Raw genomic sequence first — 16,577 nt, 5'->3', positions numbered from 1 at the left:
GTTTTTAGCCACTAGACATGGTTAACTGCTGAATGTGTCACTAGTCGGAAGAAGAACCGTGTGCTTGAAACGTCGCTCAGCCCTCTCAAGTGGTACCAACAATAAATGTTAAAAAGAGGAGCTACAGTGTGAGAGCTTTTATTTTGTCTCTAAGTTTGTGTTTTGAAGTTTAGCATCCTTTAAATGGAAAATGGATGTGCACCTCTTTTGACCCTCAACTGCAGAATGTGGAAAGCTGATGTTTTTAAGCCAATTTCAGAAACCAATAAGACAAACAATGTACGTCTAACAGAACAGACTGTGTTGACTTTGGCATGGACAGAATAGTTGACATGAAGAACCATCTAAGTCCATAATAATTATCCATAATGTATAAATGATAGATAATGGGTTTTTTTTGGAGAGGGGTCAGAATAAATTATTGTCTTATATGGTTCTTTGTCTCAACTGTTCAGTCTTTTAAGAGAGCCATTGTAGACTTTATTGTAGCAAAATTAGTATACATATAATTGTATATTGATCTATTTTAAACTAACTTACACTGAGAATCTTGCTGTGTAAGTTGTAGTTACTGTCTCTGAATAATTATGCACAGTGAGAGAACACAACTATGTTGCTAGTGTAGATAAAGTAGCAGTTTTCTTGTATTGACATTTTGGAACATTATTAATACAGGAAAAAGCAGAATCTAAGAATCAATAGTTGTTTTAAATGATGAGTTAGAATATACAATAGTAATAATGATACAGCAATTTACAGTACAAAATAGATATTCTGTAAGCCTCCCAACTATCATGCAAACAAGGCTGCACAGGATGTATTGGTAGCCTTCATTCATTGCAGATTCACTGCCACTATATACGATTGATTCATTCATTCATTTAAATATTTATTAACAGTTTGCAGAATTACAGTACATTTCAAGCACAAACTCAATACAAAGACTGTTAACTGTGAGTGGACGACCCAATTAAGCATTACACTTGTTTACAACAGGGTCCACATTGTTCATGGAAAAAGAGACATATAAAAGTATAGTTTTAGTTCGGCAATGTAAATCAAACAAGTTTAACTTTGGCAGTCCACTCTCCCTTAATTGTTTCTTTCTTTTTCTCTCTCTCTCTCTTTTTGAGTGGTGCAACCACTTCCTTACGGAGCTATGTGTGTGGGTGGGTGGCTGGGTGGGTGCGTCTGAGCACGAAAACAGCATGGTTGTTTTTCACCACCTGTGCGCAACCTAACAAACACACACGCACATATTAACTGTATATATGATGATTTCAGGTGTGCCAGTACAGTACAGTACAGTGACAGTACAGTACAGTACAGTACAGTACAGTAGAGGGACCCCCACACGGTAACTCTGTCATTTCTCAACCGTTTCGGACGAGGGGCGGCTCGCCGGAACTGGCCCGGCACCCTGGGCATGTTCCCGGGGGTCTGGATATTCCAGGGACCCCCCCCCCAGGGACCCCCACGCGGAGTTGCACCACTGACTTCTCACGGGTGTGATTTCTTTTAACTGTAAGGAAGATGTGACGGACACAGAGAGGAATAGTATGAAAACAGAAGGGAAGCTTCTGATGGGCTTCAATAGCCCAATCACAGGTCTCAGTAATCTCTGAAGCATGTACATGTAGATCCGAACGTGTTTTGAAGTCACTTTTACCAAAGGAATGCGAGGGGGCAGAAACCTGCCCTGAATCCTGCACCACTGTTTTGTCACATGTCCCTCAGCTCTGAGGAGTGTATGAGACAGACAGACTGAACCCCCCATTGGCTTCCCTCAGTTTTTCTTTGTTTCGGGCCTGCACCAGACCAAATACAACGCTGGCTAGCGTGTTGCGGCCTCCTGTTCGTGTCCCCGTGTGGCCGTTCCTCTCAAGGTTGGCTTTCTTGCTCCGCACGCTGCTGATGAAATATGTACGGACTTTCCCCTGGCGCTCACTCACCTAGGATAACACAATGTGGTGGTTAGACTGACAGATATGGTACGTTTTCTTGTGTTCACTTCACTTTGGGCTCATGTACATGCAACCCAAACCTATAATCAGAACTTCTGAGAGGATATGAATTTAACACTTTTCAGCACAATATTTAGCGCATAATTTTATAGTGGACAGGCAGGTGACTGGTCAGTTCAACATCATACTGTCTTGATTCTGTATACAGTATATTCTTGCACAAACTTTAACAGGCTGTCGTAGTGACATGTACATACAGTATGAAGCACGGCCATTTAGATTTCTGATTCTTTATAAATATTTTCTTTCTATTTTAGGCTACTTGATTGAGGTTTTGTGTGCAAACTGAGAGCAACAAACCAAGTCAAATTCCTTGCGTGTGTGAATGTATCAATGTACTTGGACAATGAATTGATTCTGACCCTGCTAATACTGATATACTACTGTATATATATACTATACTACAACTTTTGAGCAACTCACCCCTTTGACGAAGATTTCACCACGTAGGTCCAGGACAAAGCCCCATTCTGCCAGGACCTTGCGGGTGGCCTCAGGCACCTGGATACGGCCAGTCACCCCTGTGCTGTCCATGCGACTAGCCAGGTTCACGGTTGTCCCCCAGATGTCGTACTGTGGCTTGGTGGCACCAATCACTCCGGCTACTACTGGCCCATGGGCAATGCCTTTTTTCAGTCCGGAGAAGATGTTAATGAGGGTATTAAGAGGCATTTCATTATCTCACAGAGCTCTATTGTGTTATGAGATGCAGGTTGGATTTGTAAGTGGATGTGTGTAACTGTAGGATTGGCTACTTACCAATACGCAGTTGAAAGTTTTTGGATAATTGCCTATTAATCTCTTTCAAGGTCTCCTGCATGGCCAGTGCAAACAGGACCATCTCACTCAGATGGTTCCAGTGATCCAAATGCCCCAACTGCTGTGAGTGTAAGAAAGTGTTTGAATAAGCAAGACCGATGAAGCACCAAACAATGTTACTGGAAAATAGGTCTATTCTATACCATCTGTACAATGCACATACAGTAACTCACTAGCATCAGGTTTCTTATTCCTTTCGTTCATATTGTATTTTTATTTTCATATGTTAAATGCGTATTTATGTTTCTCACCATGTTGTGTTATTGTGAGAACACAGAGACCAATCAAGTCAAATTTCAATAAACGGTCACTGATTCTGATTAGTTTCATGTTTGCACTGTCCCACCTGTCTGTCTGGGTCTGCCAGGCCAGATGCTGCCATGTAACAGCCACCAATGGTTTTGATTTTCTCCACTTCGTGAAAGTATGACTCCTCTAGCAACTAGTGAGAAGAATGAAAGAAATAAAAGAAATAAAAAAGAACATAACACACACACACACACACACACACACACACACACACACACACACACACACACACACACACACACACAAACATTCAATACAACTAAAACGTATGGACCAAAGAAATGAACCAATAGAGCGCACACCATTCTCGATCCAACACTCACCTCATCAAAGCCAGCAATGATCTCATTCAACATTCTGAGGCAGTCCACCGCTTCGTGTTTGATCTCCTTTTGTTCTTGGAACTCATTGAACCCAGCGATGGATGCAAACATGACTCCAACTTCATCATAGGACTGAGCGTAAAGTTCCTACAGCAAAGACAGGAAAGCATTGTCTTTACTTTACTTTCATTTTTTTGTTTTCTGTGTATGTGGCCTTGAAGCCTTCACGTAATTATCCTTTCGTTTATTGAATTTTCTACTTGGAAAATAATAAAAATGGTAAATTACAAAATTCAAGCATGTTAGTACAGTAAATATTGTATGTCAAATGGTTAAAGGGGCATACCACTAATTTTCAACATTTTTTTGTGTCATTAATATACCTTAGAGCTGTTGTTTGGAAATAATAAAAAATTCCCCCCATTCTGTGTTTCCTAGAACTGGAGGTCTGAAATCACATCTTGATGAGGTATATTAATAGTAGTAATAGTAAAATGTTGAAAATGAGTGGTATTCCCCTTTAACAGTATGTAGTTAAAATAAAGAACATATTTGAAGGATCCAGGCGAGCACAGCTATCGGTATCTAGAGGTCAAATAAAGGTGAGCTAATATGACGTAGTCTAGGGTACAAAATCATCAAACAGAATTGTCCTTACATTATTATTCATGCTCCTCTGCAGGAAGTGCCGTGCTACGTGTGCAGGCAGGATGTTGTGCAGCAGAGACTCGTTGTGTTCCCGGAGCTCCCTCATGTCCTCTACTTCCTGTTGAGCTTGTAGACGCCACAGGAAGTCCAGCCTGGCTGTGGCCTCCCACTGGAGTTTAAGAGGCAGTATATCATTATCACACATACATTTCTTTTAATGACTAGTATGAGATGCCCCTACCCTCAAAAACCCACCTCTTTCAATATCGCTTTCCACAGCTAACTCCACCTCCCACATTCCACTGTTCATATTGATTTTACTACTTAGTCTTAGCCTTTTCTTAGTGACCCCCCCCCCTCCCCCCCAATAAAGTTGTCACAACTACCGCTTCTTGACTCGATTACACTCAGATTGATAAAATGACTAATGTCAAACTATTGCTATTGAGGTACAGTATGGAAGTACGCAACATTAATAAACGAAACAAATTTACAAGTACAACAAAACCACAACAAAGCTAAAGCAAAGTATGCCAAACTCAATGCCTATTGCCTCAACCGTTTTTTCAAAAAACATAACAGGAAGAGGAATAGTTTAGGCTACCTCACGTCCATTGTAGAACACCGCCACAAGAAACATGGCCATGACAAGAATGGAGATTCCTTTTCTCCTCAGATAATGAGACCTGTGTACAGTATGTGATTAAATAGATAAATTCAGAATCAGAACAATAGCAAAAAAAGAAACAAAAAACAAACAAAAGAAAGAAAACACATGAGACGAATAGAAGTTATGAAACTATGATGTAATAAAGTATTTGTGTATTGATAACTCATTACTCACCATACACAAATGATGAGTATAACAGTGTATGTGTGCTGGTGTGCTCGTGTGGACGTGTGTGTATTTAAAGTATACAGAATAGATAGACAGTAAGTACAGACCTGTGCAGCGTGTCGTGGCTCAGTGTGTAGAAGGCCAGGTGGATGAGGTAGGAATAGACAACCACCACCATCAACAGCACCACCAGCTTCAGCAGAGAGCTGAGACGCAGGAACACTGCACATGTCACCATGGCGATCACCACGCTCAACACAAAGAACTACACCAAGGGGGGCAGACACAGAACAGCCCATGAGCGGGTTTATTGAAGAATATTGACATAACAATGATTATATCAGCTATAGCCAGTGTAAATGTTGTAAAAGAAAATCACACCCGTGTGAAGTGAGGGGAGCTCTTATCATCGTACATCATCCAATAAAAAATTAATATACTTCCTCATGAATTAATTTGTTATTTATAATAATTTATGTTATTATCTTTTAATCACGATACAATGTTAAAAGAAAATATTCAATGTATTTAATGTTATAAGCCCCGAGCTGAATTAAAACAGTTGCACTGTGTTTAGAAAAGTCGATTTGCTCGTCCACATATGACGTAAATTCTCCTTTCATTGTCAATGGCAAATGTGACACGTGTTGTGACGAAAAGCTGTATATAGGAGGGGCCAGCGCCCCTCAAAACATATACTGTATATTGCCTTTTTGTCTCAGTTATGGTTGAAGACTGGACTAACTACACAGACTCACTGACTGATCCAAATTCAGATTTCAGTCCAGTCACTGTGTTCCTTACCTCAGGGTATGTGCAAGCTGTGAGGGGCCTTTGGTTTGGTGATGAATCTGTAATGAGCCTGTCCTTAACGTCAGGCACTCCTGTGTCAGAGTCCATAAGAATGCACCACAGCTGGACCCAGTCCACAAAACATCACATGTACAAAGTTGTAGATGATTAGTAAATTTGTGATATTAACTGTGTCGATTGATGCAAAATATATACAGTATATATATATATTTTTTTTTTACGGTACTTCAGATAATATAACACTGGCAAGGACAACCTCCACTACTGAGGTTTTGCATTTCTCACCGTGTCGGCGGAGGCCAGGCCAAAATTGAGGGCGATGGCAGTTAGGGTGAGGAGGTTGCGAGCACTGTTGTGCTCATGGATCCAGCAGCATACGTGCTGCAGCACCAGAGGCATGTGATTGAACTCCTCGGCCAAGGCCAGAACTAACAGTATCATGTAGGCGAGCAGGAAGATGGAAAATTGAACCACCACCGGGTATGGCCTGGCAGAGAAAAGACAAGGTGGTAAAATTGTTGCAAAATGAAGATGTGAATTGAAAGAGCAATTGAGAAAAGGAGAAACGAAGAAATAAATGAAAGAAAAAAGGAAAAAAATATATACAGTACATGAAGAAATGTATGTTTTTTAAGTTAAAACAACATTTGTGTTTTTCAGGGAAATCCCTTTCTCTGCTGGTCCACTATCACCACCCATCTGACATACTGTGCACATGCATGGCAAGGTATTGTAATCTAACCCCAGTTCTATCCGTGTGTGTGTGTGTGTGTGTGTGTGTGTGTGTGTCTGTCTCTTCTCAAGACTCATCTCTTTTCTATGGCCTTTGATCCTTCCTGATTTTTAATTTTTGTCATTTGAACTGTTTCATTTCTTGTTGTTACTTGTTTGATGTTTTTGTATTTTGTATGCATAACTGTCTCTAGATTTTATTGTGTAAAGCACTTTGGTCAATCTCGATTGTTTTAAATGTGCATAAATAAAGCTTGATTTGATTTGTGCGTGCATGTGAGGTCAAGGTCACCATGTGACTTTGACCTTGATGGTGAGTCACCATCAAGGTCAAAGTCACATTAAGCACATTAAATCTGGCTTCTCTCGCTTGGGGCAATTGTCAAAAATGTATAGCTAAATTTGGATAGACAAAGGAGTGGAGACATTGGACTTGGAAGTCTTTTCTACCTGGGGGCAGGAATGACGGCCTGGGCAGCCATGAGGAAGAGGATCATGATGAAGGAGCAGACCAGGTTGGAGTTGAACATCTCATCTCTCAATTGGGAGAACTAGGACAACAAAAGGAAGATATTGTATATGTGATGTTGATGTGCATCGCAACAAGCAATGGTTCTCAATGTAGGCACCCTCTTCAGGGTTCCTTGAGGGGGTTCCAAATAGACCCTTTACCGGTCTGTCACTCTGAAAGTGTGTAAATGGAACCAAATGGACCCTTACAGGTCAATTTGCTTCCATTTGTACACTCTCAAAGTTATACGAGTACTTAAAATTAACGTTTCAGAACCACTGGTCTAATAGTATACCCAATCTACTCTAATCATAATGAATACCAAACGAGTCGCCCCTTTACCAACTCGCCCCTGGCATACAACCAGCGGAACTGCGCGGCCTGGTATTCCTAGAGTAACCTAAGTAAATTAGGCTTAAACGGTTAAAACTAACCTCATTCCTAACCTTAACCTCAGTAAAACTATGCCTAAACCTAACCCTATACCTAAACTTAACCCCAGTGAAACTATGCCTAACCCTGAAATTAATTCTAACCTTATTCTCAGTAAAACAAAATAAAGAATACAAGAACCGCCACACCGGGCGGTTGGCGTGAGGTCGGCGGAGAAATCGAGGGGCGAGATGGTTTTGGGGCGACCGTACCACCTGATACCATCATAATCACACAACACCATCTAAAACTAGTTCTCTCATCTCACCTTGGTCTCAATGTGTGTGTCCTTGAACACCAGTGTCACAGCAGTGATGTGCTCCCTGTGCATGCGCTGACTGCTGCGCACCTTAATAGCGAGCTCAATACGCTTGTTAATCTCCTTGGAGGTGGACTGCCGTTCGTTCGGTAGCTGTGGCATGGAGCCATTAGTAAAGGAGGCCAGTATCTGTGAGTATAGATAACAGGAGGTTTGGTTAAATGGGTCAGGGGCGCATAATGTAAGCATTAACCACATGAACCATGGCGGCGCTATTCTGGGGCAAACATTCAGTGAAAATAGATCTACAAGCAACGAAGTATACATGGTTCAAGGTGATAAAACCTTCATGTTAGGATTATACTGAACTGTGGTCTAACAGTGTAATTACTGCATGTTCCTCATGTCTAAGTTTTCCTACTTAGTCGTGTTTACATTACACATCACACACACCATATGCACTTCACAATTGAGTATATATATTTTTGGAAATCAATGGATCGTCACAAAGAATTTCTACTTTAATTAACCCTTGCAGAATTCACGGTGCCACAGATACACAGAGTGGTACAACGTACTTCCCAGTCCACTAACACCAAGGGTGCCCACACTTCTTGGACCACCAAAAAAACTATTAAACCATTGCTGTAAATAGTTTAAATATGTATGTGAGGGGGCTTTGGAATACCGGAGCTGCAGGCGTTACATATAAAACAAATGCACTTGGAATGCGAAATAGAGTGGGAGAAATGGAATAGGTAGGGGTTTGTTGTATTAATTTGTAATGCTACCAATGTTTTTGTACACAACACTCTTGAAAACAAAATTGGCCTATTGCATTGTGACCCTTTTGATGTCAATCAATCAAGTCACCTTAATTCAAGTGGCAGATGCCACTATTTAAATTAAATATTCCTTAGGCACCTGTCATGTGATCTACCTGCACAGCATTTGTGATCTACTGGTAGATCGCGATCTACCTTTTGGGCACCCCTGACTTACACAGTTCATATCAATGGTGTTACTTGATGGGAAATCTGGGTTCCAGGTACGGATGATTCTTTTAGGGGGCGAAACATGATCCTCCTCCAGGGGGCAGATGAGGAAGGTGTCAATCTTGTGTTTCCGTAAAAACTCGCTCCTGTCACTGTCACGAACGTCCTCAGTCTTATAGAGGCCTTGCAGGCAGTCCCGAGTGGCCCTGGAGATGTGTATCCGTCTGGATGGCACAGAGGGAGGTTAAGAGAGGCTTTTTGTTGATACCCGACAGGTCGGCATACAGTGCATAGTGCATACAGTACATGCGTGTGCGCAGGTGACACGACGCATGACAGGCAGTCTCTCACAAACACGCACGCACGTACCACACGCACACTACACGCATACACAATACACGAGCATACCCTATTATCCAAAGTGATTAAAAAAATTGCAGCATGAACTATAGTGACAGTGCACAAACACAGTATAAGCAGTCAAGCAAATAAGTGCCAGCTAAACAATTGCTACAACTAAGATAGCAGGTGCCAAACACAGCCTATGTCTAATAATATACTAACCCAGATATATAAACTCATTTTTCTGAACCCACTGGAGAGACGGCTGGTCTACTATAGCAGTGCACTTACCCTGGTATGCCCCCTGCCTCCAGCATGTTGGCGATGCCGACGTCCCAGGACCAGACATCAAACTGCCACTTCTGGAGACCCAGCACCCCGCACAGGACCGAGCCTGAGTGGATTCCAATCCGCATGTCCATGTCGTAAAGCAACTGCTTTCTCACATATCTAATTAAGCCAGAAAGTCCAAATTAACAACTGTCCACAGCACTGTTTGCCTTCCGACATCCAAACTTTCTGAATTTTTATATGAACAACAAAGCCATCACACGTCTAGCACTCACCATAGCAAATTATAGTGATCATCCCCTCAACCGTCACTTTACAATATTTGGACGAAGATGAAAAACGCTCTGGATTAAGAGCCTACATTGTAATTTCAAATTGTCTTTATGATGAATTGTACCTGTATATTGTTCTTATATGTTTTGATGTTTATAGGCTGTGAAACTCTGGGACAATAGAGGATAATCTAACATTGAGAAGGGAAAAAAGTACAGTTTGTGGATTCATAAATATTCATAAATAAATATCATGGACTAACCGTATGGTGCTAATCATAGCCAGACCCATCTCAACACAGTAGCGTGCATGTGCTTGCTGCGGCTCGGGGACTCCTGACACACAATAGTAACAGTCTCCTAGTATCTTTATCCGCAGACAGTTGTGTTCCTGTGAGGAGAAAGAGAAGAGGGAGCACTAGAAACACTGTTCAGCTGAAAAGAGATCTAGATCTATTTTTAATTAACATTTATTTAACCAGGTAGACCTCATTGGGATAAAAATCTCTTTTACAAGAGGGACCTATAGGCCTATACAGTATACCAGTAACATTATAGTACACATATGTTACTGTGTGTAGAGAACTAGTAACAACTGCCTTTTTGAAAGTCATGTAACAATAATTATTTCACAAATTGTGGTACGGTAACAACACTCGAAAATAGGATCTATCTATCCATCTAGGAATTCCCCTATACTTGTCTTGGGTCAGAATGGATACAGTATTGCCATGTACAACATGTACTGTACCTGTTTAACTCGATGATTGAATACACAAGACCACAATGGAAACAAGCCCTTAGGTCTCTTTGTATTATCCTTTTAGCACTATGTATAATCGTACCACTGTACTTTTTGCAAACTGTTGATAGTATTCAAGTATTCAATAAATCAAGAATCTTATTAATAGTATTAATAGTATAAAAGTATTAAAACGATGTACTATGTAAGTATATATTGTAAGAATATGATTTTCATGACTGGCAGTAATGAAAATCATATTCTTACAATATATACAGTACTTAAAGTTATTTACTGCTAAACTAAGTTTGGGGGTGAAATCTATGGCAGAAACAGTATATGTTATATTTCAACTGATATCCCGTCAAAGTGTGCATGCTGTCACCTCTGCCAAGCGGTCGAAGCGTCCAAAGAGTTCATTAAGAGTTTGAACTAGCTCCTGGGCCGACATGTTCATAGACAGCAGAGTAAAGCCTTTGATGTCGGCAAAAAGTATACTATAAAAAAGAAATGAGAAGTAAACAGTTAAACAGTTAACCTGTTAAACAGTAAAGTAAAGTAAACAGTAAAAAACTATTCTGTACTGTATGTATTGCACGATAGTTAAAATTCATGTTGGACACAGCTTGGCAAGTATCGTCAATGGTCATACTGTCATACTAGATAAACAATCATTAAACGTAACGTGTCTATAATGCATTATAATCACATTAAGTATGCATTATAATGTATGCACTATGCACTAATAACTAAGGTTTGATAACACTTGTTTCAAATGTTTATAATTATGCACAACAACAACAACAACATAACAACAAAGTTTATGAAGTATTATGGTGTGCTGGTGTGTGGTCATAATGCTGCATTTTGCTACAGTCACATCATCACTAAGCTCTAATAAGCCTGAAAAGATTGTTCTTCCAACTCATTATTTCAAAATGTATGCTATGCAGTGCTCTGCGTGAGTGAGTGCGTATACCTGACATTCTTGTACTCTTGAATATAAATCTTGTGAAACGATTGGGGACTGAGTTCATCATCCAAAGAGCTCATGTCGGCGATCATCTCCAAGGCAACAAAGCGAGGCAGGATAGACAGCACCAGCCGTTCCTGCTCAGAGACACAATAGGCTCTCATTAAAGACACTTACCGGTAGGTACAATACATATGATGATCACAGAAAGACAAATTTCAGCATGACACTTGGACAGTGGACACAGACAATTTGCAGCCCACACAGATAATGACACACACTTTGAATTTTGATGAAGTATGACTTGAATTTGAAGTAGTTAATTTGAAAGCAACTCATGAACACACACACACACACACACACACACCTGTCTCTGGTTCTCTTGCTCCAGCTTGAGGCGTCCCTCGATGCAGCGCCGCGTCTCCAGGAACGCCTGCCTCTGGGCACGGTCAGTCAGGTAATGAATGAACAGGCCTGCTGTATTCATACCCAGGTATAGCAGTCCTTTGGCAAACACCTGTAGCAAACATGACTTCAAGTTACAGTTAAAGTCTCTACTATTTGTCACATACAGTACATTGCTGTATGCAAGATTTGTTCATTTGTAGTTGAACTAACCCCCAATCCAACCCTTGATGCTGAGTGCCAAGCAGGGAGGCATTGATGGATCCCATTTTCACAGCCTTTGGTATGACCCAGCTGGGGATCGAACTCTGACCTCCCAGTTTCTGGGCGGACACTCTAACCACAAGGCCACTGAGCTGGCACCGAGCTTTATACATTCATTCACTTCCAGTCACCGGAAAATCTTCTGTGACATATGAACTGCACAGTGAGGTTCACCCAACATTGACAAAATTATTCTTTGTTTGTGGAGGAAATGCAAACAAACTAAAAATAAAAAAATGAACACACTGATAGGGAAATGGTGTATGCTTGATATTATGGTCAAAGCTTTGAAAAGACATCACAGTTTCACCACATGGAGTCAGCAGCCTGATTGGAACTGGACGATGATACCACTTCTTGGCTGATGTCCAAATTGCCTGTGTAGCTCTACACGAACGAACAAACAGTTTTGGTTCTCTCACCTTCCTCAACAGCACAGCATCATGGTAGTGGCGCAGCATCTCCAGCGTAAGGTGTAGCACTGAGGTGAGGCAGCCCGCGCACATGGCCCAGAGCAGGGGCAACGGGAGCAGTGTGTACGTGGCGAACAGCGAGAACAGCACATACCACGACGGATCGTTCTCCAGCCCGTATGCCAGCCCGCCAAGCACCTGCGTGGTCTGAGACAGCCAGCTGACCAGGCCAGCATAACGAAGCCAGCGAGGGGAGTCTCTGCAGATCAATACGAAGACACAAACTGCTAGTGCTAATGCCATGAAGATGCCTGTCAACCAGCCATGCAGAGTGTCCGTGGCTGCATCAGGAGCCACGACCAGGTACAACACCAGTATGTGTAGCTTAGCAACGGCGTCAATCACATTGGTGATGGCTAGCGAGGTGCGACGTTGGTGACAGGAATGTTTCTGGTACAGTTTCTCCAGGTCACGAGACTTAAAGGTGTGTCTCAGCGTGGGCATGTAGACGCCATGCACAGTTTGACCCCAGCGGACGAAAAAGTCTGCATCAGTAACGTAGTTACTTAGGCCATCAAGACTGCTGCGTGTGCTGCTGGTGGAATTTCGATCGTTTATGGGGTGGATGCGAGTAGAGGAGGACCGCCGCTTGGTGAACCCACGTGAGGCCTTGCTGCGTATTTCCTTGTTGATCTCCTCGATGTAGGCATCCGTCACAAACATTTTACGTGCTGGCTCCACACCCGCCTGTCAAAGCAAGACAGAAGTATGAATGTACTCACATGCACTGTAATATCATGCTCTATTCCCTTTCTGATCATTACAGCTCATTTATTATTATTAGAAGCAAAAGCAACACAATTCTTAGGTTCAAGTTCAACTTAACATTGGTTAGTTTTCAGCCATGTTGCCATGTGATCAAGATGTATGTTGATTTCTCAGATCCCAGTGTGGTTATAAGCAAAGTTTGCGTACACTTCTCCTGCCCTGCCTAGGCAACCTGGCCTGGCGAAGAGTTTGATCAGATTTTCCTCCTAGGACTAACTCGTTAAAAGTACGACTACTGTAATGGCAAAACAAATACATGAATATATCACAGTAAATTCAAAATGGCTGAATTTCTGTTGGGATAAGGTTATGGATATATTTGTGCAAAGAACAATAATAATTCCATGCATTACAATAGTTACAATACTTTAGATATAGAACTTTAATTAGGGTCCGAGCACTGAACCAGTTTCGTACTGGTCCAGTGCTAGGACCCTCTCTAATTAAAGCTCCATTTAAAGTCCATAGCCTCGCAGAATGCCTGCAGTCATAAAGATGACATAGTAGTTGTTGACCGAAATATTCTGGAATTGAGGTCTTTGCTCTACTGGCAGCATGCTCAAAAAGTATGCCGCTTATCAGCCTACTCGTATGCAAGATCAGCTGCAGACGTCAGACAGACTGTCACACACACATACTACACATGCACATACTGTTCACGGGCAAATGCATGAATCTCCTAACAGATAGATGTGAAAAATGTAAGAGCACCATTCTTCGTAACCCTTGTTCACTGAATCTCCAGAAAATTGAGATGTGTGAGGTCTTGAGTTGACTAATGTTTATTCACCTGCACATCCAGCTCCTTTTGGATGATGATGTGTTTAACAGCATTTTGCCACATCATTTTCTTGCGTCGCAGCCCAGGGGAGAGGGGTTGTACGAGGATGCCGGAGGGCTCACGCAACTCCATTGGACTGACAAAAGTCACCATGACGATGACCTTACTTGATCTGTGCTTGTTTCAGCCCACGAGAGGACAGGAACGGGAATACAGCAGGGCCACATTCCCTGTGGTGGTTGAAGAGAGATGATGACGTTAGAGGTAGTACATTTCAGTGAGGTCTTTTTTACATTTCAATGGGTCAGACCATAAACTGATGACAACACTACCATGCTGCTATATTATTAGCAAGGTCTGCTAATAAATAACGGTCATGATTACTACCATAATTTCAAGCTGTACATCCACCTACACATTTTTCTGTTTGCTCTCTACCGAGATGATTGATTAGTATTACCGTATGGTATGCTATAACCCATTATGCAAGTATTAACAAAGAAGCCAAGTCGTTTTGATTTACACACTGAGCTACATCGGGCCTCTCGTTTCAAAGTCACAAATAAAAAGATAATTCCCAAATTATTTGTCCAGTGCAAGGAAACGTGTTAGGGTCATATGATCAATACGGTATATGTTTTAGAGGGGGCTACAGAAATACAATATATTCCCAAAAAATTATATATTCTTTAGCTTCTCAGCATAAATTTACACCAGACATAAAAGAGTGCATGAAAGTATTTTGCGCAAGCTTTCTACATATTGCAGTTCTTTTCAAATTATTATTGTTATTACCTTACGCAGTTCCCACGTGTTGGACAATGTACAACACAAGCTGATGGTTGACAGACTACCCTACCTAGTCTGTTGCCATATTTAGACATGAGCTGGTTAAAGCCCAGGGATAAACTCCTCATGGCTTGCACTTAAACATAGAGTCACAACTCAACATAGATCTACAGCAGGCAGACTGGATATTATAGGATGTTTGAGGACATGGTTTGCAGGTCAATTGTTAGCAATGAAGACTGATTTAAATTAATTTAATTATCTCCCAACCTATAACTATAGTAGTGAATGTTAGGATGAGAGGAATAGTCTTACAGAGTGAAGCTCTCTCAAATCTATTTCTATGGCAAGATCAGTAGATTACAAATACATTACAACCATGGAGAGTAAACAAAATTGCAGTCTCATCAAGTAATAAACACTTTTATTTCCTACAATGAATAATTACTAACTAAAATATACTATACTATATGCAGAATGCAGATTACGCAGATCATTTACTTCTCCCGATTGTACACACAGGTACTAAACTGCCTCTGAACTGAAAACACTGACCTGAATTGACTTGCACACTGTAACTCCCGTCCTCACTTGTCGAAAGGTGCATTGCCATAGCAGATCAAGTTGGGTACTCTTAAACACCTCATAATCCACCTTTGCTTGTTTCTTTGTACTTGAAAACAAGAGAACATGAAAATTTAAGTGGCAAAAGACAAAATCCACAGTAGAGAATAAAACTGGCACAATCTCTGCTGTGTCCAACAATTATGAAAAACAAAATAGAATAAAACAAAACAAAACATAGACATTTCCAGGAAATATGTATTAAGTTGCTCTGGCAGGGCTATGGCTCACCACCAGAATGGAGAGTCAGGGGATTGGTACAGAGCAAAGCTTCAAGAGTGATTCAAAGAGGATTACTTAGTCAGCAACCATAGCCATTGTGCCTTAAAGGCAGAGCAAGAACAATTATGTTTCTGCACTGTCAAAAGTAAAATTAAAAAGTTAAATAAAAATTTTAAAATTTAAATAACTATTTTTTTGTTTAAAATATCATGAAAAATCGTATCACGATACGAATCGTATCGTGATTCGTCACACAGACCCACAAAGCTGGGCATAGGAGGGGCTAGCGCCCCCCAGAGCCATAGAGTAAGACAGAGTTACGCAAACTCCGTTCACTTCATGGGACCAGTCCAATGGTGGCTCTTCTACATAGACTTCTATTGAATTGGGACAACGAATGGGGACAAGCAGAAGTTTACGGAATGCATTGGAGTCTATGGGCTCGCACGAGTACATGAACCACACGACCGGGCTGTTTTCTTCCCCCTCAATATTGCAACTCTTCTATTAGATGGCTCTGGCGCCCTCTAACTAGTGCAAGTCAAGTCCTTTGAGGCAAGACCAATCAAGTCTCACGTCACGTCCAAGTCAAATCTCAAGTCTGTCAAAGTCTGTCTTGATGGGATTGAGGCGGTTAGTGTTTGAGGAGCGGAGGTTACGAGTTGAGGTAGGGAAGGAGCGTTGCCGTGGATGCACTGATGGGTTAGCACTTAGCAGGGATATCTTGTATTCAGTCCGAAATGAGACCGAGTCAGTGGAGTGAGCGGAGGATGGGTGTGATGTGTTCGAATTTACGCACTCATCAGGATCCTAGCAGCTCTTGCTAGGGATCTCGATGAGAAGTGAGTTACACTTCCAACCTGGAGGAGAATAAAGCAAACATAAGGCAGAGTGAGGGTGGGATGTTCTTGAGGTGGAAAAATTATGT

General features: G+C 41.4%; 1 protein-coding gene across 1 annotated transcript; it reads right to left on the bottom strand.

Moving 5' to 3' along the window:
* Positions 1-1,379: 1,379 nt before the first annotated feature.
* On the bottom strand, positions 1,380-15,465 carry LOC308334662 (adenylate cyclase type 8). The gene is made up of 21 exons (XM_080791467.1): positions 15,359-15,465; positions 14,024-14,244; positions 12,415-13,152; positions 11,691-11,840; positions 11,330-11,460; positions 10,736-10,847; positions 9,872-9,999; positions 9,337-9,495; positions 8,711-8,927; positions 7,718-7,897; positions 6,957-7,057; positions 6,060-6,261; positions 5,766-5,876; positions 5,069-5,226; positions 4,728-4,809; positions 4,134-4,292; positions 3,476-3,622; positions 3,190-3,285; positions 2,784-2,898; positions 2,448-2,650; positions 1,380-1,952 (listed from the first exon to the last, which is right to left on the bottom strand). The coding sequence occupies exons 2-21, from the start codon at positions 14,165-14,167 to the stop codon at positions 1,734-1,736; spliced, it is 3,552 nt and encodes a 1,183-aa protein (XP_080647593.1). The 5' UTR covers positions 14,168-14,244; positions 15,359-15,465; the 3' UTR covers positions 1,380-1,733.
* Between the last annotated feature and the right edge of the window lie 1,112 nt (positions 15,466-16,577).

This window comes from Protomyctophum bolini (assembly GCF_963924005.1).
Source record: "Protomyctophum bolini genome assembly, chromosome: 19".
NCBI lineage: Eukaryota > Metazoa > Chordata > Actinopteri > Myctophiformes > Myctophidae > Protomyctophum > Protomyctophum bolini.
Note: the sequence above shows the minus strand (reverse complement) of the source record. Positions and strands in the feature narration are given on the sequence as shown.

Excerpts from the sequence above, each read along its gene's own strand:
- LOC308334662 (XM_080791467.1), bottom strand. The coding sequence starts at position 14,167 with ATGGTGACTTTTGTCAGTCCAATGGAGTTGCGTGAGCCCTCCGGCATC. Across the intron at positions 11,841-12,414 it reads ATGCTGTGCTGTTGAGGAAG|GTGTTTGCCAAAGGACTGCT; the intron begins GTGAGAGAACCA and ends TGTTTGCTACAG. Across the intron at positions 5,877-6,059 it reads GCCTGGCCTCCGCCGACACG|CTGTGGTGCATTCTTATGGA; the intron begins GTGAGAAATGCA and ends GACTGGGTCCAG.